At 50.3% G+C, this 23,654-nt stretch overlaps 1 protein-coding gene across 2 annotated transcripts; it reads right to left on the bottom strand.

The window, feature by feature from the left end:
• Window positions 1–593: 593 nt before the first annotated feature.
• On the bottom strand, window positions 594–15,134 carry PAQR8 (progestin and adipoQ receptor family member 8). Of its 2 annotated transcripts, none has more exons than XM_083858499.1 (2): window positions 15,005–15,134; window positions 594–5,466 (listed from the first exon to the last, which is right to left on the bottom strand). In XM_083858499.1, exon 2 carries the CDS (start codon window positions 5,426–5,428, stop codon window positions 4,370–4,372), a length of 1,059 nt encoding a protein of 352 aa, XP_083714625.1. In that variant the 5' UTR covers window positions 5,429–5,466; window positions 15,005–15,134; the 3' UTR covers window positions 594–4,369. The 2 variants fall into 2 exon arrangements, with proteins under 2 accessions (XP_083714625.1, XP_083714626.1); XM_083858500.1 differs by lacking the exon at window positions 15,005–15,134 and adding an exon at window positions 14,927–14,984.
• Window positions 15,135–23,654: the final 8,520 nt, after the last annotated feature.

Here is a 23,654-nt window from a genome sequence, read left to right as displayed (position 1 = left end):
AGGGAATATTTAAAGGATTTTATAGGTGTATATAAATCCCTGAAGGAAGGGTGCAAAGTGGACAGGATGAGGCTCTGTGCCAGGTCCCAGGGCCAGGACCAGAAGCCACAGGCACACACTGGAACACAGGAGGTTCCTCTGAACATCAGGAAACTCTTTTTTACTGTGAGGGCGGCCGAGCACTGGCACAGGTTGCCCGGAGAGGTGATGGAATCTCCATCCTTGGAGATACTCAACATCCATCTGGACATGGACCTGGGCAACCAGCTCTGGGTGACTCTGCTTGAGCTGAGGGTTGGACCAAGTGGCCCCCAGAGATCTTTTCCAAACTCAACCCTTCTGTAATTGTGGAAGATGAACTAAAATTTCTCTATTCAGTGTCAAGGCAGCCATTCTGCACTTCCCTTGTGGAAAGGAAATTAAATCCAACAGGTATCATGAAACCTTGAGAGTGCTTTGAGATGCACAGATAAAATCACACCCTATTGTTAATTACTGTAATTATTATCACTCTAATATATCCTCTCTGTAATTATTATCCCTTTTTCTTTCTAATGACTCATAACCTTCTGTAGTTGTGCATTTGGGAATTTCACACCACACCAATTGTTTTGCTTTCACAGATTATTTTTTTTCCACTAAGGTTTTTAAATAAAGATCAGTACAGTACAAAGCTTAAAATATTGTCAATGTTTTCAACAATACAAAGTCAGCAGGTGGGAATTGGGAAGGGGATGGTTAATAAGGAACACTCATATCCTTCCCTGCTTCCCGAAGGAAAAAAAAATACAAACTCTTTTGTACTTCTGTTTAGTAACAAACAGTGCTTAAAAATAATCTTGTCAGTAAAAGATGTAAATTGCAAGGCACATGAGGAACCCGTCCTTGCCTCGTTACACAAATTAGGCATAAATACAAATTGAAGGCACCTGTCTCCATCCTCCCCTCCTGCTCTGTACACTGAGCAAATCCTGTCAGTGGGAATTGGCTGTTAAGAGCAACCACGGACCAGCAGACAGCAAAGAGGCTGCCCCTGATCCTCAGGTTCCTTCAGGATTAATCCCCAGAAGGAATAGCACAAGGCACATTGGGATGAATTCTCAGGAGCTGTCCTGTTTTGCAAGATCTGCAGAACACTCCTCAGGACCAGAGATCCCTGAGGAAGAGGACTGTGACCTCAGTCCCTTTGGGATCTCAGGTGTTCTCAGCCTTTGGCAGTCAACTTTTCACCAAGCCTGGCCACTGGTACATTCTTCCCAGGAATGCCTCCTTAGGAACACTGGGATGGAGGAGACCTGCTTCAAGCAGTGCACCCAAGGAGACGGTCCTGGGGGGTTCAGACAAGCTGAGCATTTATCACAGCAGCACTTTGGCTTTTTCCAGATCCAGCTCTGGTGTTTTCTGGATCACAAAGGCAAAGCTTCCACAGCCACTTCCCAGCTGAGATCCAGCAGACTGCAGCATGTGGAGTCTGCCCAGGAAGGCAGCCAGGTGCATAAAGCACAGGGGTGAAGTCTGGGGATGAAGGAAAGAAAGAAGCTGGTTGGAGGAAGAGGAGGAGGATGGAGACAGGAATGAAGGAAGCTCCAGTGTTGGTGAGCCCTCATGACACAAGGGCGCATCCTCACAGCAGCACAGACCCCTGCTCACTCCACCCATCATCGTAACCAGGAGGGCGGCTCCAGGTGGGAGTGCAGGGCCACGCGGAGATGGGAGTGGCTTCACCTGAGGGGAAACGTGGGAGTGTGCAAAAACACCTCCACTGTCACACCACTGCTCCAGAGAAGTGACACTTTTGCTCACCCAGGGAGGAGATGATCACAAGTACCTTGGAAGAGCCATGTGGGCTCGTCTCCCTGTCCCTGAATGACATGGAATTACTGTGCTCACTCTCCTTTGACAAGGGCAGGGCATGTCATCTGTTTTCAAACCCTCAGAGAAGGGGACACCTGGGTGGTCCCTTCTTTTGGTACCAGTGTAACTCCAGGTAGCAGCAGAGCAGGTTTGCTGTTATCAGCCATGCCCAATCCTTCTCCATTTTATCCCAGGAATGAGCTCTGGACCAGCCTGATTTACCTCCGTTTCCACACAGGAACCCACTGATACCATCCAGCCAGCTCCACACCCAGTGCCTTGTTCTGCCTTACTTACCACAAAACCAAGGCAAATTAGGCTGTGAGAAAAATCTGCCCCCACTGGAAGCCTTTTCTCAAACTGGGAGGAGACCCACAAACAAAGCCAGAGGCCATGGAGGGAGCAGTCCATCAGTACAGCTGAGTGAGTTGAGCAGCCAGCTGCCATGCAGGGAGGAACTGCTGCTGGCCTCCACTCCAGCCCTTCCCTGCCAGCAGCTGCATTGTCCAAGTGAGCTGGCTCAGAGTTAAAACCAGCTGAAAATTACTGACATTTTTTCAGTAGGATTGGTTTCCTAATGGTCCCTCTCCCGGCACTGGCTCGCTCTGTGGTGAGATGAGCTTCTGTGCATGGGGAAGAGGTTCAGTGAGGTGCAAGTGGGACCACCCCTGCTTGGCATCTCCCCTGAGACAGATTTTCTGCTAGGTCAGCATGGCTGTGCCATCAAAAACACCCTATGAAATTTAAGTAATTAATTTCTAAGCTGAGGCTAGGACTGATGAGAAAGGGTGGACTTGATGACCTCCTGAAGGCTTTCCTATGATTTCTTCTCCTATACTCCCAACGTACTTCCCTCTCCCTTTGTATTTAATTTACAAATCCCTTTGTATTTCATTTTCTACAGGGCCATGAGTTTCAAATTTACTTACTAAACATAGGACCAGCAAAGTACCTATCTACAGATCTGTTTTCCACCACCTATTAACAAATCTGTTGTCTGGCCCACCTTGCTCCTCCAGCAGGACAGCACTGTTTCCTTCAGGTTAATCTTAACCAAACTAGGAGGCTCTGCAGATATAAAATCCCAAGGCAAAGCCTTTCTGGATAACAAATCCCATGTACACACATGGAACATGAACACACACACACCTCAAGCGCTAAAACACAGATGAAGTGCAGAAATCAGTGCTTGTCCTCACCAACCATATCCCCAACCCTACACTCTGCCTTCTCAGAACCAGCAATCACAATTCATTTGCCTGCCCTTGGGTTCAGTGAGACAAATCCGTGGCTGGGATAGATCCCATGAGTTCCTTGGTTTCAGCAAGGATTTAAATCTCCTTGGTGGCTCCATGTTCAATATTCCCCCAAGGCAAGCACAGAATAAATTCTTCTAGTGGGGGACACAGTAATTCAGCCTTAGTTACCTTGGACAGGAGTGACCCATGGACACTAAGTGACTCTGACCACTATCTTTGCTACTCCACACAGGAATCACCAAGTCCCAAGGATAAACCCAACCCGAGGTTGTGCAGGACACTAATGTTGTCACCCTACTCCTGCCTTTTGCTGTTCCACCTTCATCTAATACTGGTACAAACATGCCGAAGTCACAACCTGACTGGTCATAGAACAGCAACACTGCAGCTTCAAGGTCAGCTTTCCCACAATGCTCACCAAGCACACAAAGCACCACTAAGAGGGGAATAAAGACTCCTTCTCCTTCACACCCTTTTGGCTGTGACCACAGTAGTGCTGTTGGAGGAGCAGAGCCTTTCCTGTATCAAAGAGATCACATCCAGGTTATTCCACATTTCATGGACATTGAAGAGGTTGGTCAGACTCCCTAGATAGATGACACAGACCCAGTTTGTCTCCAGGTCAGAGGACTCCAGGTCAAGCCTGGATCTCCCAAGCTGTTTTCTCAAAGCCATCTATGTGACCTGGCATTGACACACTTGACAAGGGGAGCGCAGAGAGAACCTGGCTGGAACAGGAAAAGGATTCTAACAGCCACCGTGCCACACATGCCCTCACACCTGAACCCCAGAAACACAGACTTCCCAAAACCTTCCTACTGCCTTTGATAGGAACAGTTCTCAGACAGATATGGCAAAACTCAGAGAGGTCATCATATCCAGCTGTGGTCCTCATGGTATTGTGACCCCTGGCACTCCCTTCTACAGTCTCACAGCCTCCAGGCTGCCCTCCCTGACCTTCAGCAAGGTCTCACCCACAGTCACCCACAGCTCTACCAGAATGATCAAGGAACCTCTGCCTATTCCAGCATCCTTGGTTCAGTGACTTGTTCTGGCTTAAAACACTCCAAGTCCTCCCCCCTTGATGGCAAAAGGCAATCCCTGCTGTGAAAATGCATCCAGCATGAAGTGTCCAGCCCTCCATCTGAATCCAGGGTCCTGGTTAGTCACGGCGTGTTAGGCGAATGTCATGTCTCTAGTATGTTATGCCCCCTTGATTTTCTCTGGTGATGTCATGCCTGTCACATCCATGACTCTCAGGAGTCCTTTTTAGCCAGGCTGGCCTTGATCCTGCCTCGCAAGATGTAAGCTGTGATGGCACTACAGGCCACCAAGCCAAAAAAAGAGATGCAGGAGAGATAAACAGTGAAAGGCCCGTGTCTCTTCAGGAAAATCTCCTGCCTGTTCTTGTAATCCAAAAGAATGGCCTCCAGCTGTGACAGTGTGCAGATGGCCAGGAAGGTGTGGAAGATCTGGTGGGCGTGGCCAACAATATCGCAGGAGCCAGGGAAGTATTTCTCAGGAACAGGACAGGAAAAGAAATAAGCACTGATTAGGAAAAACAGTATCTGGTACGTGTGGTACCAAGCAGCATCTTCCTCACAGCCCCCCAGGTGACACACAACCACCCGGTGAGCCACGGGACTGATATCCAGGATGAAAGCCAGCCCTGCTGGGATCACCTGGCACATCTTCCTCATGATGGGGTAAGGCCGTCGGTACCGGTATTTGGCGTAGCAGCAGCCGGCACAGGACAACCAGCCACAGAAAGCTGCAGCTGGCAAGAAGAAAAGCCAGAACTTATCGTACCAGGCTTGGTCAGAGCTGTAGTAGAAATGAGCCAGGGCACTGCCATACTGGTAGATGCTGACTCCAACATAGTCCACAAAGTAGAAGGTGTAGTGGTACAGCTCTGACTTGGACTGCAGCAGGTGGGCCAAGAGGCTGCAGGTCAGGTAGGTGACAGAGGAGAGGACAAAGATGAGCAACGGCAAGGACCACGCATCCACAGGCAACTGCTCGGCCTCCACGAACGTCTTGAACCTCAGCAGCACGGCCAGCGCCGCCAGGAGATGAGTCCACACGTTGACCACCTCGTTGTGCTTCTGGAAGAGGCTGAGGAAGTAGTAGCGCCAGTCCTGGCCGGTGGGGCGGTACCCGCTGTGGATGTAGGGCTCGCGGAAAAGCTGCGGCACCTCGCACTCCTTCACCGTGCACGGCATCTTGGGCAAGCCGTCCTCCAGCAGCCGAGGCAGGCGGCTGAGGTGCTGCCCGCTGAGGGACAGCGTGCTGAGCCGCTCCAGGATGGCTGTCATCCCGCTGCCTTCCCGCCAGGGAATGTTGTCTTCCTGCCCTGTGGGGATGGGAGAAACGGGAAATGTTAATGGTGGTGCACTGGGGAGAAGAGTGTGCTGCCATTCCCATGGGATTAACCATGGTGCCATTGAGATGCTGGCCCTTACAGCATCTTCCAGTGCCTAAAGGGGCTCCAGGAGAGCTGGAGAGGGACTTTGGACAAGGGCCTGGATGGGCAGGAAACAGGGAATGGCTTCCCACTGCCAGAAGGGAGGGATAGATGGGATATTGATAAGGAATTCTTCCCTGTGAGGGTGGCACGTCCCTGGCACAGGTTGTGCAGAGAAGCTGTGGTTGCCCCTGAAATGTCCAAGGCTGGATGGGGCTTGGAGCAACCTGCGATGGTGGAAGGTGTCCTTGCCCATGGCACTGTTGGGTCAAGATGGTCTTTCAGGCCCTTTCTAACCCAAACCATTCCATGATTATACTAATATTGTCAAGTTTTGGGATACCAGATATCCTGGGGAATTAGAGGAGGGTCTGAGGGAGTACCAGAATCCCAGAGGTATCTGTTCCCTGACCTAAATTCAGCACAGAGGAGGATGGCAGAGCCCTGTCCCTGCAGGTCAGCCTGCATCAGATGGGCACAGCAATGTCACAAGCCCTTCCTCCCCACTTCCTCAGGAACTCAGCTTGGAGTGTGTTCAGGAGCCACGAGCTGCCAACAAGGGGCTGCAGGAAGCAGTTAGTTGGCAAGAAAGCATCTGATGATTTATGAAGGTGATTTTTCACCCCAGAACAAAATGCTCAGGGACTAAACTGGGATGTAAATTACTCATCTAAGGGATAACCAGCCTGTCTGCCTGTGAGTTAAGAGCGTCCCAACCAAATAATGCAGGTTGCAAAGAAACTCAAACTTTCCCGTCACACAACTTGCCAACGTGTTACTGTAGTGAGTATGGCAGAGGGAGAAGTGGAGAAATCCACAGTACCAAACCTGAAGCCCTCATTCCTGTACAAGTAAAGAAGCATCAGGGCTGAGAGGGACTGAAGAAATTAGAGGCTTCACATCCAAGCTGGCTGCAATTCGGGTACAGCATCAGAGCTCTGGGAGCCAATGGAATCATGAAGCCAATGCTGAGGCACTGCCAGAGAAGTCCCTGGACACTCAGAGCAACCAAACCCAGTTCTGGGCACTCACTGCCTGCTCTGCTCCTTGGTAACCTCCAGACTTGCTAAGCTCTGGCTGGCAAGATTCAGATTCAGGGCACAGCAGGATCCTAACGTGTGGAGAACAACTCCTGGCATTAAATGAATTCCCTATACCCCCTGTTTCCCAATAACCTAGATATCTCTCTTCCCTGCTGGTGTTTGTGTCATACAAAATAGAGGAGAACTCATCAAAATACCCATGTTAAACTGAAATTGGTGCTAAGGGGCCCCACCAGACTGTGCAGGGCTGTGGTTACTCCTGTGAAACCAACATAAACAAGTTTGCAGGAGCAGAATCTGTCTCCTAAGCTTATATGCACACAACTAGAGCTACAGGGGATGGAGGTAGAAAAAAAAAAAAAAAAAAAAAAAAGAAACACAAATAAGTATTTTGTCTGAGTGTGGAAAACAGCCAATTTTTCTTCTGTTATGTGAAATACCAGCTGTGTCCAGAGGTGAGACTCCAAAGGTTTGACCAGTGGGCACCTGGTCTAGTGAAGGTGTCCCTGACCAGGGCAGGGGGCTGGAACTTGAGGAGCTTTAGCATCCCTTCCAACCCAAACCAGTCTGTGATTCTGTGATGGGAGACCCCTGCTAGGGTGTAATACAGGGGATAGGACAGTGTTAAACATCATGAGAGAGTTTCTGAAAGCAGGGAGGTAGGACCTGGCAGTCCCAGGGTGAGACTGCACAAAGAACAAACAAAGTCAGAGCAGACTCTCAACTAGGTAGCAAGTCTCACTTCCTGTAGAAACCCAAAGCATCTGATAAGAGACAAAATATTTTCACGTTGTTTCTGTATTCTAGCAGAGGGGAGCTGTCATAATCAGGTTTCATTTTCCAGAAAATTCTTTCTGTCCTACACTGCCTAGGCTTTCTCCCTTAGCATTTCTCAAGACTGGAGGTTTTTCTCCCTGTTTGCTACAGGGGACTTTGTTTGCTGCATTTGATGGAGCTGCCTTAGCCACAGTAGGCAAAATCACCCCTGGAAAGGCTGTTTTAGTTTCACAGATGTGTGAAACTAAATGCTGAAGAGAGCACACTTGCTGGGGAGTTAATGTTGTGCACACTCATAAAGACTTTGTTTCTCTCCTCAGTGTCTGCAGGGTCCTGATCTATGATGGGACATGCAGTTCATTCAGCAGGTTGTGTATCCCTGTGGAGTTAAATGCCAAAATTTAGGGAGGCGGGGCAAATCTTGACTTTGGGGCACTCCTATGAGGGCACAGTGTGAACAGAAGGCAACTCTTGCTCTGCCCTGTTCCAATGTACAGCCAGTCTATTCTGGCTTCTTTTAGCTAATGGGCCTCTTTCATAAATCATGGAATTGTGGAGTAGTTTGGCATGGATGGGATATCAACGATCATCTCGTTCCAACATCCTGCCATGAGCAGGGACACCTTCCACTACCCCAGGTTGCTCCAACCCTGCCCAACCTTGGACACTTCCAGGGATAGAGCAACCACAGCTTCTCTGGGGAACCTGTGTCATGGCCTCATCACCTTCACAGGGAAGAATTTTGTCCTGCCCATGGCAGACGAGTTGGAACAAAATGATCTTTCCAACAGAGACCATTCTGGAATTCTATGATTCCATGACCATGATGGTGAGACAGAAGAAGAAAGGACATGCTGAAGTTCCTTACATCTCGGAGAACACAGAGTAATGCCAGAGTGAACCCCAGCACAATGGGAACTGAAAACCAGGTCCAAGAGGGCACAGACCTGCCCAAGAGACCAGCTCCAAGAGAGCAGAGTCAGTGCTCATCTCCTGCAGAGAAACCTGCTGAAAAACTGCACGTAAAGAGCAAAGGGAACACACAGGAGGGTGACAATTGAGCCTGGGAATAGGAATGCATGGGAATGCAGTCCATGGCCTGCCTGCTTTGCATGCTGACAAGGGTGTGAGAGAGACAGGCAGCCTCTGTCCCAGGCACAGCCTGGCTCCGGCTTGCACCACTCGTGCTCATTGCCAGGATTTTGCCAGAGTCTCTCATCCCCAGAGCTCAGTGCATGCAGCGAGCCTGGGCACTGCACATCTCCCTGACAGCACAGAATATTCCAGGCAGGCTTTTCAGAGCTGGAAAACGCCAGTTTTAAACAGCCTGAGAGGGGCAGAGATTTTCGAATTAATAGTCCGAAATCACAAGAAACACATCTGATACCGGGCTGAACAGCGCTAAATCAGGAACCCGGGAGCTGCTCATTTCAAACCTTGTGATAGGAGCGAGTGAGAACAAATTGGCAGTTTCCAGCGATCATGTGATGGGACGAAGTGACGAGCAATTAACGTTAGAAAAGAGAAAGAGAAAAAAACAACAACAACAAAAAAAACCAACCCAGAAACCCAAGGTCAGCACTGGCTGTTTCACTTTCACAGAGCCCCTATTCTTTTCCCTTCACGGGGGCGTAGGAGCAGCTGAAAGCCACATTCATCGGCGGGGTGTCTCGTTGAGATTCCGTCCTCACCCCCAATCTCCGGGGGATTCAGTTATTTTGGCCGCTTCCAATTAACAGCAACCAAGTATCGTTTGTTCAGGGAGGGAGCTGCAAGGCGAGAAGGAGGGCGTGGATGATGGCCAGGCTGGATCATTACATCCACAATAAAAACTCCCGGCACAGGAGGAGAACGATCCTGTTCCAATTTTTCTCTCCCTTTTGAAGAGGGTAATTGGAAACCCGAGCTTTTTTCCCAGCTCTTTTGCTTTTTGGTCACAGTCTGATGGAAGGGTTTGAATGAGAAAATTTCCTACAGAGTACGGTCGATTTTCCCACCGGTCTGGCCCCCGAGTTCACTGTCTGGGGTTGAGGCTGGACCAATCTGTGATAGATTTGCTTGCAGACTGGTATTCAGGCATCAGAGGTTTACACAGCCTTCCAAAAAGGCAGTAATTCTTGGTAAATAAAGCAGGGAGGACCGGAGGTACCCAGCTTTGGGGAAGTCTTTAATAAATGCATGGCATTTAAAACAGGGGGGAAAAAAGAAGAGGCTGTGGACAGCATGAAAATAACAGCAGTGGCCAAGAGACTGGTTCGGAGAGGTGCAGGTGATTAATGCCTGAATTCCTCTCTTCTGGCAGTTGAGCAGAAGTCCCAGGGGGTCTCCAGGTCATTTTGAAGCTTGGGGTTTTATTGTGACCCCTTCCTGCATGGGGTTAACTTTGGTGTCACACAGTTCCTACTGCACCAGGGATGGCAGGGAGCAGTTCAGCTTTGGGATAGGCTGCACCAGGGCTGCACCCAGTTCAGATGCATTTGATAAGCCCCATCCCAACCCCTGAAGGCTGGTTCTCCCTGAGCCAAACATCTCTTCCTGTAATTAAACCATTCTGAAGGGCTGGAGAAGACTTTCCAAGACCATCCTGGGAGCACAGTGCCAGCTCCTCTATCCAGTTCTGCCCCATGTTTTGGAAAGGCCCCTCCAAAGCTGAGAAAAGAAGAGACCGTGGACTGGCTCAAGGAGCAGTCCTGTGCAGTCTTGGTATTACCTGCTTCCTTCTCCTCCCACAGATTTAGGTGCCAAAATTCCTCCAGACTCCAGCAGGAACACCCAGAGCTCAGATCCCTTCCGTGGGGAGTTACTGGGATTTACATGGGATTTACAACCAACACAGGTTGCCCAGAGAAGCTGTGGCTGCCCCTGTGGATCCCTGGAAGTGTCCAAGGCCAGGCTGGATGGGGCTTGGAGCAAACTGGGACAGGGGAAGATGTCCCTGCCCATGGCAGGGGGGAACTAAACTGGATAAGCTTTAATGCTCCTGCCAACCCAAACCACTCTGTGATTCCATGGTTTGTGCCAGGGACCAGCCCTGCCAGGGCAGGCAGCAGGGTGTGAAGGACTTATCTACACTCCAGCATCAAAGAAGTGGAAATCCCCACAACCGGAGAGAGGCCAGGTGCTTGGGGCTTCTGTTAACTGAGCTTACACTTCCCTTCTATGAAATGAGGATATCAGTCCTCATCTGCCTGATGGAAATGAGATATCGTGCTCCTAATGCACTGGGCAGTGCTGGGACTACTTGACAGTGCATTGCATAGAAGATTTTATTTCCCTCAAGGCACTTAGGTACCCTGTTAGATCTACATAAGCCTGTTACTCCTCCAACAGGGACCTGCACAGGTTGGGATGTTCTGGAATGTAAAAAGTGATGCCATGTGATTTACTGCAGGGCACAACTTAACCTGATCTGTTAAGAAAAAAGGTAAAAATAACCTTGTGGAAAAATTCAAATAAAAGAAGATGGCTGAAATTCTCCCCTTCTCTATCCACACACACACACACACAGAGCGTGCAGCCCGAGCAGGGTTTGTCCAAGCTTGTATCCCCCAGGAAACCAATGTCCCGTGATGCTGGGAGACGAGCCATGAAAGCCAGCGGGGAGGTGGCAGGATCCCCCATGGAAGCCATGGCAGTGTCAGCTCCCCTGCAATTCCTGGCCTGGGACAGAGCTGGGCCAGCAGCCAGCTCAGCCCTGCTGAGCAGCAAGTGCCTCTTGACATGGGCTCAGCGTTGCCTGAGCTTTGGGATGGGGCCAGGGGATGAGAGCAGTGGAGCCAGCGCAGGGAACGCTGTGCTCAGAGGGCACAGAGCAAAACAAAGCTGCTGGCAAGTGCCACATCCCTGCAGCAAAACATCCCAACAAAGGGGGGCACCCCCGAGGGCCTGTGGAGTTTGGGGGAGCAAAGCAGGGAAGTGGAACCCCAAAGTTAGGAAACCAAAGGTTGGGTGAGGCTGGTGGCTTTATTGTGAGTCCGAGCATCACATGCAAGGGGAGGAGGTTGATTTTCATAACATCAGGTTCTCAGAGATCAGCTGGGCTGGCTTGGCCATTCCTGTGCTGCTGCACCCCTCAAATGGGTGGCCACACACAAACTGTCAGCCAGGAACAACTCCTGGACTGTGCTATCTCCCAAACCACGTTAGGGAATGGACTGTGCTATCTCCCAAACCACGTTAGGGAATGGCACAGTTCTGGTTTGCTGTGATAGCACAGCTGCAGTTTCCTCATGCCTAACTGGGTTAGAGTTTGGTGATGCTGCTGATAACACAGCCAGCAATTCCTGAAAAAAAAAAAAAAAAAAAAGAAGCCCACCTGCAGCACCAGTTAATATTCACTAATTCTACTCGCAGACCCTGGCTGAGAATTCCCTCCTCTGGCAAATCCACTTCTCCTGTATCAAAGTTTGCTCAAAGGCGAGGTAATATTCTGCAGCTTTTCTTCCTGATCTCACTAATCCTTTGCTATTTGTGCTTTCCTGATCAGCTCACCACTTTCTTTTCCCACACAAAGTCAACACAGCTCTTGATGCTTTGGGGCTGGATTTCAGGTGGCTGTGAAATCCCCTGGATGAGCACACCAGGAATCAAACCAGACAAGGACATGGTCCCAAACTATAACCATAAGGTTTCTGAAGTGTCAGCACACTCCTGGGCATGGCTTTGGTCCTGCCACCCCACCAGTCCCTGCCTGGTGTATTCAGGCATGCAGGGATCACTGATGGACTGAAACTGGAACTGTGCCAGCAAAGTATGTGAGGGTTTTCCCCCTGCACCGACTAAAAAAGAAGACTGGATTTGTCACAGCAGCAACCCACTTTCACCTCCTAAATTTCGTTCAGCCCTAATCTTTCTTTCAGTGCAGATCTAGAACTGGGAACTCCAGCTAGCACAGGGAGACCTCAAACAGCCAGCCAATCCCTCCCTGCTCAGATCCATGTGCTGATGGGACAACCCTGGAATCATCTGCCTGCAGGCAGAGTGACCAAACCAGACTGGCCCTGTGCTGTTTGTGGGTTCAAATCATCCCCAAAAGAACCTCTGGGCTGAGGCTGCTCAGCTTTGCTCTCATCCACAAAAGCCTCTCATACAAAAACATATTTTTTTTTTAAGGCTGGGGATTTTAGAGCTTTGGTCACTCAAAAAAAATGTATATAAATCATGCAGAGCCCCGCGGCTGCTGCGGGCAAGGAGGAGCTTCTGCCATAGAGAGACTGCAACCCTGTGCCAACCCTGTGGAGCTGTGAGCTCTCCTCTCCCCTGCACCAGAAATCTTTGTCCTCATCCAGGACCTTGTCCAATTTAACCCCATGGCCTCTCCCAGCCAGGTTCTAGGTTTGCAGTGACAGTAGTGATGCTCTTCCTGAAGGCTACAAAGCTCCAAGGAAGAGCCAGATGGCAGATCCCCTCCACAAAAAGGATGAAGGGTGTGCTGCATTCACTTGCATAGATCCCTACCCAATCCCAAGGATTTGGTGAGGCTTGGAGAGCAGGAAGGAGCTGGGAGCAAGCTTCCTCTTATTACCTGGAAGTGTCCAAGGCCCAGCTGGACGGGGCTTGGAGCAACTGGGATAGTAGAAGATGTCTCTGCCTGTGGCAGGGAGTTGGAACTGGATCATCTTTAATGTCTCTTCCAACCCAAACCATTCCATGATCCTGAGAAGGATGGAGCTTATAAGGTATGGCATCTGTACAGCTGCAGCCTCCAGCAGCCTCCCTGGGGATTTTATTCTTCTGGGATTTACTAATGATTAATTGTTTATGCGATGAAAAGACCACTGACCCCATGAGCCAGGGTCACCCCGTAAACTGGCAGATAAAAAATTAAGCTGGTGCCTGACTCAAGATGTGCAAGTAGCAGCAAGCTCACCCATGTGACCCGGTGGTGGCACCTCCCTTGTCCCCAGCCTCGCTGGCACGGCCATCCCTCCCTGCCATCCCTCCCTGCATCCACAGGGACACAGCCCTCCCCTGCTTGGCCACAGGCTGCGGCTGCAGCTTCAGCGTAAACAAATAAAAGCAATTAATGCCCAGGAAACAGAAAATCCTGCAGGGTGCAGGGCTGTTAACCCACAGCTTCCCCAGCTGCGTGGGAGGAAATGTGCAACTGTGTGTGGTTTGGCCTGATGAGCCTTGAGTGGGTTTCTAGGAATTGTTTGCTGCAGGTATCACCTCTGCTCCAAGGCAGGAGCAGAGTCTGCTGCTAGAATTCAGAATTCATGGCTGCCTGTCCCCTCCCTGCCCTGGCAGAGGGCAAAACCAGACTTCAAACCTGCTGGATTCATCCTTTTTCATGACTCTTCTGTAACTTTGCTCTTTTTCAACTGCTGCTGCCAGGGCAGCATTATACTCCTCCTCATCCTAATCCAATCAAGCCACCCTAGAATCCTAAAATGTTTTGGGTTGGAAAGGACCTTAAAACTCATCTCGTTCCAATCCCCCTGCCATGGGCAGGGTTCCACTAGACCAGGTTGCTCCAAGCCTCATCCCACCCAAAAATCCTCCAACTACTGATATGTAAATATTCCCCAGCTCTGAAGCCACAATCCCACAGCATCCCACAACAAGTGCACCTCTCCATCCCAGTAAAAACCTGTGTGCCCCAGTCAAAGACACCTGGGCACAGCAACTGGGATGCTCCATACCCAACCCTGCTCCCGCCAGAGAGGAATTGGTTTGACGCCAAACAAACAACTGTTAAATGTTTACCTGAGTTCATGTATCTATATATTTGTGCTGAAGAAAACCAGAACACTTTAAGACTGTTCGCAATACTTCCTCCTCCCCTCCCTCCCCCCCAAAAAAAAATTAAAAAGTGAGATGCTTGTGGTATTTTCAGCCAGGAAAAAAATCCAGAGGGGACATAGTAGGGACGTGACCCCGAGGCGTCCTGGAGAAGATCAGCAGGGAACAACCCTTGGGTGACCCTTTGGAGACGCCCCAGCCCGTGTCTGCCGAAGGAGCGGGCGGCAGCTCCAAGGCAAACACCGGGAGCTGCTTCTTCTCCCAGCTCAGGGCTGAGCTATGCATCTCCTTCCCGTGGCCTCCAGAGCTCCCCGGGTGTCAAAGTCATTCAAGGAAAATCCGCCCACAGCCATTTCAAACAAACACGGAGGAAAACCACTGCCCACCTCTCTCCTTCAGGAAGCCCTTGAGATACAGCGGGGGAATTTAAGGTAAAATCCGTGTCTCCCTGCTCATCCCTGCCCTCCTTAAGCTCTCTGCCAGCACCCACCTGACCACTGGACCAACCCTGGCTTGATGAACCACAACTGTGCGTGACACAGGGGGAAATATCCCGCGTCCCCTCTCATCCCAGGGGTGTCTGCACCGCACACCGACCACCCCCCGTACCCATCCCTGCATCCCGCTTTCCCCGCAGGGAAGGATGCTCCGGGCGCGCCGGGGATGCAGGAGCGGCGGTACCTGCGCGGGGTCTCCGGAGAGCACCGGGAACTCGCTGGGGACCCTCGGCTGGGTGTCCCGGGGGGAGAGAAGGGTAAAGCGGGGACGGGATCGCCCGCACTCACCGCCCGCCCGCAGTGTCCGCTCTCAGTGCCCGCACTCCATGTCTACACTCACCTCCCGCACTCAGTGGCCACACTCACCTCCCGTACTCAGTGCCGGCTCTCCCGCGCCGCACTCCGCGCTCTCAGTGTCCCCTCTCGGCGTCCCCTCGGTGCCCGCTCTCTCCTCCCCCGTCCCGCCGCCGAGTCCCGGGGCCGCCGCCGCCTCCGGGAGCCCCCGCGGCCGCCCCGCGCATGCGCGCCCCGCCCCGCCCCGGGCTGGCCCCGCGGACCGAGCCCGGCCCAGCCCGGCCCGGCCCAGCCCAACCCGGCCGGACAAAGCGCCGCTCAAACCCGCCGCACCATCCAGATCCCGTCACCGCAGCCGTGGGTGCAGGGGAGAGCCCGGTGACACATCCGGGAGAGGGTTGTAAAGTCACAGAGTCACAGAATCGTTCAGGTCCGGAGAGATCTCCGAGGTCGTCGAGTCCGGCCTGTGATCGGTGCCCGGCCCAGAGCGCCGAGTGCCACGGCCTGCTCCTTGGACACCTCCAGGGATGGGGACTGGACCACCTCCTGGGCAGCCCCTTCCAGTGCCTGACCAGCCCCTTCCAATGCCTGACCAGCCTTGCCATGAAGAAGTTCTGCCTCCTGAAGTGTCCATCCTGAACCTGCTCTGGCCACAGCTTGAGGTTCTGTCCCCTTGTCCTCTCCCTGTTCCCTGGGAGCAGAGCCCGACCCTCCCCTGGCTGTCCCCTCCTGTCAGGGAGTTGTGCAGAGCCACAAGGTCCTTCCTGAACCTCCTTTTCTCCAGGCTGAGCCCCTTTCCCAGCTCCCTCAGCCACTCCTCACAGGATTTACAAGGTGGTTCGGGATGGGAAGGGACCTCCAGGAGGTCATATTTGATCACTCTCAAATATGGAGGTTCTACATTTAAAGTAAAAGTCACAGGACCAGGGACTGTGGGCACCCACTGAAGCACAGGAAGTTCCTCTGAACACCAGGAAATGCTTTTTTACTGTGAGGGTGGCCAAGAACTGGCACAGGTTGCCCAGCAAGAGATACCTCCATCCTTTGAGATGTTTAAAATCCATCTGGACATGGACCTGGGCAACCTGCTCTTCGTGGCTCTAAATGAGCAAGGGGACTGGACCAGATGACTTCCATAGAGTGGGGAGGAACCCCCTGATTTCAGTGCTCTGGACATGCAAGTGTGGAGGAGCAGATGATTTTCCTCAAGATTTCCAGGCTAAAGGCAGTGTGGCCTTGAGCCAACTGCCAGCACCAAAGTCTTTGGGCTCCAGAAAACGGGTATTTGCACCCAAATGGCCTTTCAGGAACAGCCTCTGGGCTCCTGAGCTGTGCCTGGGAAATGTCCAGGAGAGGCTGATGCATCCTGGACAGAGCTGTGCCAAAGCCACAGTGGTGGGTTCAGCTGTAGAGTCACTGTGACCCCAGGAGCAGGTTAATTTATGAGTACAGTTTGCCCGCTCCAGACTCTGCCTCAGCTGGTTCATGCGGGTTTTGCTGCTCCAGCCTGTCAGAACTGCTGTTTTCTGATGGGTTTATGAGGGACACAGAAGGGACTGCTTGTTCTGCAGGGAGAGGATTCACAGAGAGGCAGCCCAGGAATGTGACTGTGGCTCTGATAAGATCTCTGTGGCCTGGGTAAAGGTTTGGCACATACCAGTACAAATCTCACAGCCTGCAGGAGAGCCAGTGTCCTCAAAGCAAGGAGGGAAAACATCCAGGGTAAAGAAGGTGGGAAGGAACCTCAGTTTTTCTCTGTCATCACACTCAGGGGTGTGGATAGGGTAAAACTGGCAGCTGCCAACTCCCTCAGTGACATCTTGCACTCATGTCCCTCTAAGACATCTCCTGAAAGACCTGTAATACTGCACCATCATCCTCCTCCATTCCTTAAACTGGGAGAGGATTCTGCCCCTCTGCTTCATTCTGGTGAGACCCCACCTGCAGAGCTGCCTCCAGATCTGGGACCCCCCAACTCTGGGACCTCCACATCAGAGGGATGTGGAGCTGCTGGAGCAATTCCAGAGGAGGCCACAAAGATGCTCCAAGGGCTGGAGCCCCTCTGCTCTGGAGCCGGGCTGGGAGAGCTGGGGGTGCTCACCTGGAGAAGAGAAGGCTCCAGGGACACCCCAGAGCCCCTTGCAGTGCCTAAAGGGGCTCCAGGAGAGCTGGAGAGGGACTTGGGACAAGGGATGGCAGGACAGGACAAGGGGAAATGAGTGATATGGAGGGAATAGGAGGTGGGACATGAAGCACAACCCAGGCAGATGGGGATAGTGGGAGGTGACATCCCTGCTGCAACATGGGCATTGCAATGCTGTGGGGTCACCTGCACCTATTTTACTGCAGTGAAAGGTTTTTTACCTTGTTTAACTTCAAGGCATGCCCCAGGGCAGCCATGGGAAGGGCAAAGGGCAGCTCTGTGTGGGATAACTGCTCTCCTGGGTGGGTGCTGACATCCTGTTTTGCACCCCAAGCCTGGTGGATGCTGCACAGTGAGATCTCTTTGATCACTGGCTCTCAGGTGAGTTGGACCAAGCCTCACTCTGTAGTTCACCTCAGACCCTGCTGCAGTCCCTGTTGCCATTGGCATTTTGAACCCTGAAATGAATCACTCAGCTCCCTCCAAATCAAAACCCAGGTGTGGTTGTGTTTGCCCAGATTAGTCCCACAGTTAAGACTGGGTTGTACCAGGCTGGGCTCTCCCTACCCTCTACAGTCATCTGATATGATTCAAACACACTTTGTGCCCTCAAACATCTCCTGAATGCCTTAATTCCCCACCCAAATGTGCATCATAGAATGGGTTGGCTTGGAAAGGACTTTGGAAGGGACATGCAAAAGGTTGTCCTGTTATTTTTAGGTGCTTAGAGTTATTACTCAATAAAAGATCTTTTGTGGATCAGGGTCTCCCTCTACCAAGAAGAATCCATACACACCAAGTCCACACTGCTGCTGAGGAGCAATGCAGCAGCTTTACACCAAAGACAACTGAGGTATTCCAGGCACCAAATGTAATCCGGGAAGTAGGATGAGTTACCTTTTCCCTGTATTTGCCTGTAATAAAGAATATTGACTTATTGTTATTGTAGTTGGGTAAAAGAGTAATTTTTTTGCCCTGTCTGTGCCCATATGGAACTCCTTCCCACTGGGCAAGGATTGATGTGCATCATCTGTTTGACAAGTTTTAAATAGAAATTCTGCAGAATTAGAACACTAAGAACGCATTAGAACACTGAGGCTTTATTTAACTAATAATTCAGAAAAAAAGAAAATCTGTAAAACCTCTGGGTTACCAAGTTCAACCTCTGCAATCAGAAAGAAGCACTTGAGAATTTAATTTTGGCACCATCAGCTGTTCCCCACGTGTTGCACGAGGATTGTGTAGCAAGTTGGGGTCGGGACCTTCCTGCCTCCTCGTGGTTTGCCCGCAGCAGTGACAGCCCGTTGTGACAGTCTGATGGGGTTACTAATGTGCCTTACACAGAGTGCTACAGCTTCCCAGCTTCCCATCAGGGCAGGGAATGGATCCAGAGCAGCCCTGGGGAGAAGGATTTGGGGGTGCTGGGGAGTGAGAGCTGGACATGACCCATCTCTGACAACACCCAAGTCCTGAGCTGATCCCCCAGTGTGGGCAGCAGGGGAGGGGGGGATTCTGCCCCTCTGCCCTGCTCAGGTGGGATCCCACCTTCAGAGCTGCCTCCAGCCCCGGACTCCAACATTAGGAGGATGTGGAGTTGCTGGAGAGAGGAACCCACAGAAATGCTATGAGGGCTGGGAGCCCCTCTGTTCTGGGGCCAGGCTGGGAGAGCTGGGGGTGTTCACCTGGAGAAGGATCCAGGATCCTCAGAGCCCATTTCAGTGCCTAAAGGGGCTCCAGGAGAGCTGGGGACGAACTTGGGACAAGGACCTGGAGGAACAGGACAAGGGAGTATGGGTGAAAAAGGGCAGGGTTAGATTAGATACTTGGAATAAATTCTTTATAATCAGGGTGATGTACACTTCCCTGGAAGCATCCATGGCCAGGCTGGATGGGATTTGGACCAACATGAGAGAGTGGAAGATGTCCCTGCCCATAGCAGAGGGTGGAACTGGATGTTCTTTTAGATCCCTTCCAGCCCAAACATTTCTGTGATTCTGTGATTCTAAAGCTGGACATCACTTGCTGAAGTGACCAGTTGATCCTGCCCCAGGGCTGAGAGCAGCTCCCAGAGATTCTGAGGAAGACACAGAGATGTTTTGCCTACAGATGGGTGATTTCCAGACTTGAGGGTGGAGAAAATGAAAGAATAGGGGAAAAAAATTAAAAAAGGGAACCAGCTGTAACTGCCTTTAGTAACAGCCAGAAGTCATGAGAGCAGATGAGGAGACCAAAATAGCAACACCAAACCTCAGCTCTGTGTCTGAGCCCTCTGGGCTTCCCTGCAAATGTGGTTGGGTTGCCTCATTCCGGAGCTTTGTTGTTGATTCAGCCACTCCTCCGGTTTCATTTGGAATTCAGCTTTCCTTATGCCCGCAGGCACGGCCTGTGTGGGTTTGTTTTGGTTTTCTATTAATTGCTGTATTTTCCCCCTGCACAGCAGGAGAACAGGAGGAATCCCCGCGGGATCTGGAGTAGCAGGACCACAACAAGGATTTTATGTTCCCATCACTGTGATAGGGCCATGCTGGAGGCATCTGGGAGGAAAAACAAATCCATATGCTCTGGGCTCCTACTCTGGGAAGAAAGAAGGTGGTTACAGCCCATCCAAACACACTGAAGGTCAGAGCTTTAACTCCTTACCCACTTTCCTGTGCTCTCTTGGTGAGATATCAGCAGCTCCGTGTGCCTTTCAGGAAAGAAATTCCATTTATACACCCTGATAGTAGTTTTCCATGTTTTTCTTCTCCACAACTAGGAAAAAAAACAGGAGCTAGAACTGTTTAAAGATTTACCAGGGTGTGGGGGAATAGCAAACACTTCAAGAAAATGATGTCAGAAAGGCCTGAGCTGGGTAAAGATGTGAAGGGTGAAATTCTCCAGTTTATGTTAGGGAAAAGGTCAGGAGTGAGGATTGAGGAGGGCTCCTTCAGCATTAAATTATTTGTGGTGAAAGTCAGGACAACACTTTGCTTGTGAGAGTGAATTCACACCCTGGTTAGGGCTCAGCTCCTGCAACTGCAGCTTCAGGAGAGCCCAGTAAATATAAATCCCTTTGAAAATGTAAAATTCACCCTGATAAAAAACATCTCATAGGTGGTCTCACTTCTCCACATAATTTCAGTTTTTAAAAGTGACTTTTTTTTCCATTCCAAGCATTGTATTCCATGTTATTATCATTCTATTTTATTACAATTAGTTTTGAAACCTCCACTCTCATGTGTTGCTTGATGACCAGGTGGCACTCCATCAAATTTGGGATATCTCCCCCCGTTTTTGGAGCTGTGAATGAGCCACAACCCCCTCTCCTGCCCTTCATGGGTGAGGCAAGGCTACTCAGCAGCCTTGGAAATGAATGGATGGCAACTTGATAATTGAACTGTGGCTTGAAAATTGACATTTATTTGAACTAAGAGGGGAAAAAAACCAACCAACCAAACAAAAAACCCCCACAAAACCAAAAAACAATAACAAAATAACAGCAACAACAACCCACAACATCCCAGAATCGTGGAAAGATCGCAGGGTGCCCTTAAACCTCAGAAACCAAGTGCAGGTGGATGCTGACACACAGAGGTGTGAGGAAAGGATGAGAAAATCCACTCTGAGCGCTGTTGGAGTGCTCTGACCAGCATCCCTTGTGTGCAATTCCCCCATGGAAACTCCTCCTGCATCCACCCTTGATCCTTCTGGTTCTCTTCAAGCCCTGCAGACGTTCCCCTCTGTGTGCTAAGTGCTTAATTCCTGTTTTTTTTTTTCCAGTGGATAGGAAGTGCTAAATGTCCCTGTGAGCTTGTCCTGCCTTTTCACCCCGTAACCTCCAGAATGCGGGAGGGAGGTGAAGCCAGGGAGAGACCTCGGGCACGACCCTGGGCAATCCCAAAAGGCAGGGAAGGCTTCTGCCTTCTTCCCAGCCTTCTCCACCTCTCTCCATCCCTCTGCCCTGCTCTGATGAATTATTCAGGCACGCAGCAGTTGCTATAGGGCTGTGTCATGAATAACAACAGTGGCTATTTTTATCCCTAACTCCTGTTACCTTGCGGCCAGGAGCGGTGAGGCCCTGCCAGCTCCTGGCAAGGAGGAAAACCGCAGCCATCCACAACCTCTCCCTGGGCTGGGATTCCTTTTGGTCACCCAAATGTGGGTAAAGTCTTGTGCAATCAGTGTAGATGTGCCTGAATCCCACCTCGGTACCTGCTCTGTGTTCTGCTCACAGGGTGCTTTGCACCCATATTTTATTTTTTTTCACCCATATTTTATCTGCAGTGGAGCACGAACACTGTCCATTGCTGGATTTAATATTCTGCCTGCTGCAGAGGGAGAAAAAGCATCTCAGAGGTGAAATCCTGCATCGGGTTCTGTCAATTTATATGGGATAAATCATATTTCCTTTGGGGGCTTATATGGATTCCTCCAGCCAGTTTACATCCTCTGTGGATGATGTGTCCACTTAAAAAAAAAAGGTAAATACAAATATAAATGTATATCTATAAATATAAATACAAACACAAATGTAAATATATAAATATGAATATAAATATAAATACAAGTACAAATACAAATGTAAATATATAAAGAAATAGAAATAGAAATAGAAATGGAAATGGAAATAGAAATAGAAATAGAAATAGAAATAGAAATAGAAATAGAAATAGAAATAGAAATAGAAAGGCCAGGGACGCACCAAAGGTTTTCTCTGTTCATTCTTTGTGGTTTCTCCACTCATGAAAACAATAAATGACCATCAAATCAGAAGGAAGGGGTGGATTTGAGGAGCAGCTGGAGGGAAATGGGTGCTGCTGAAGCAGGGAGGCTATTCAGGGCAATACAGTTTCAGGGAGAAACAACAACAAAAAAAAACCCCAACCCCCCCCCCCCCCAAAAAAAAACCAACCAACCAACCAAAAAAAACACAAACAAACAAACCAAGCCCCCCAAAAAACCCCAAACAAACAAACAAAAAGAAAAAAAAAAAAAGGAAAAAGCAAAGAAAGTAAAAGAAAAAGAAGAGGGGAAAAGTAAGAAAACAGTACAAGATCATAAAATCCTTTATTTCTGCCAACCTGCCAAACTGAATACTGCATCAAATTGTTCCAGAGGAGGGCTAAAAGGCCTAAAAAGGAAACTCCAAACCTTCACTTTGACACGGAGCAGAGCAATGTGAAAAAAAACCTCTCAGGATATCAGGACCAATCTCCAGGACTTGGGCTGCCCGTATCCCAAACCCAAAGCGTTACGAGGCGTTTCCAGTGAGTGATCAGTGACCTGATCCGGGCACACAAACAGAAAATGGGAAACGGGGCAAAGGCTGTTTCCTGCTCCTCTTCCGACATGAAACACGGATCGCAGCTGTTCCCTTCTGTGCTTCAGCGTTTGCACAGCCTAGCAAACCCCGGGGTGAATATTTATTCCCAGGATTAGCCTGGAAAAAAACTGCTGTGAGCTACAATATGCTGGGGACACGGCCAAGTTTGTGTGCCCGGTATGCCTCGGCTGATCAAAATAGTTTTGTCGTGCTTTTTATTATTTTTTTTCTATTTTGAAACAGAGTTTACATAAAGATTTTTAAGGGATACCACGATGATTTTTTTTTTTTAAGGGGGAACAGCAGATTTCCCTGTAGGCACCTTTTGATTATTGCCTACAACAGCCTCTTAGGAGACTTAGAAGAGGCTTGGGAAAAAGAAAAAGAAACAGAAAAAAAAAAAAAAAAAAAAAAAAAAGTTTTTACACAAGCAGATATTGATAGGACAAGGGGGAATGGTTTTTAACTTGCCAGAGGACAGGGTTAGGTGGAATACTGGGGGAAAAAATCCTCTGTGAGAGTGGTGAGGCCCTGGCACAGGTTTCCCAGAGAAGTTGTGGCTGCCCCTGGATCCCTGGAAGTGTCCAAGGCCAGGCTGGATGGAGCTTGGATCAACCTGGGATAGTGGAAAGAGTCCCTGCCCATGGCAGGGGATTGGAATGAGATGAGTTTTAAGGTCCCTCCAAACCCAAACCACCCTGTGATTCTAAGACACATCCAAAATCGCTTTTTCCATTCCAAATGCCATGGGACCTGTTGATTTTGTGTGTTCACCCCCAAACTGCTGGACTCACACCGGGGTGGCGGAGTCACACCGCGTTAAAGGAAAGAAGCAACGCCCGCCCAGCCCGTGCGGGGTGAAAACATCCGGAAACGGCGCTTCCCGCAATAAAATATATAGAAAAAAACCCTAAATTGGTTTTCAATAAGTTTTTGTTGCGTTTTTCTTGGTTTGGGATTTTATCTGGGTGTTTTTGTTGTTTTCCTGTTTGGTTTAAAAAATATTTTTTCCTCCTAAAGCGGCGTTTTCAGCCCCTCGGTGACGTCCAAGAGGCGGAACCGGGACCAAACCCGATCTCCGGCACTCCTAGCCTCGCCCCCTGCACCGCCCCTGCATTTTGATAGGCTGAACTTCCTGTCCATCACTCTATCGCCGTCTTATTGGCTGGCGCTGGACGCTGCCGACCAATCATCAGCGCCGTGGGGCGGGACAGGGGCGGGTTTCCCGCGCAGTGGCGGGAAAGGAGCCGCGTTTGGCGCGAAACGGGAGCGCGGCG

Source organism: Zosterops lateralis, assembly GCF_965231275.1.
Source record: "Zosterops lateralis genome assembly, chromosome: 3".
NCBI lineage: Eukaryota > Metazoa > Chordata > Aves > Passeriformes > Zosteropidae > Zosterops > Zosterops lateralis.
This window is presented reverse-complemented; position numbering and strand designations above follow the sequence as displayed.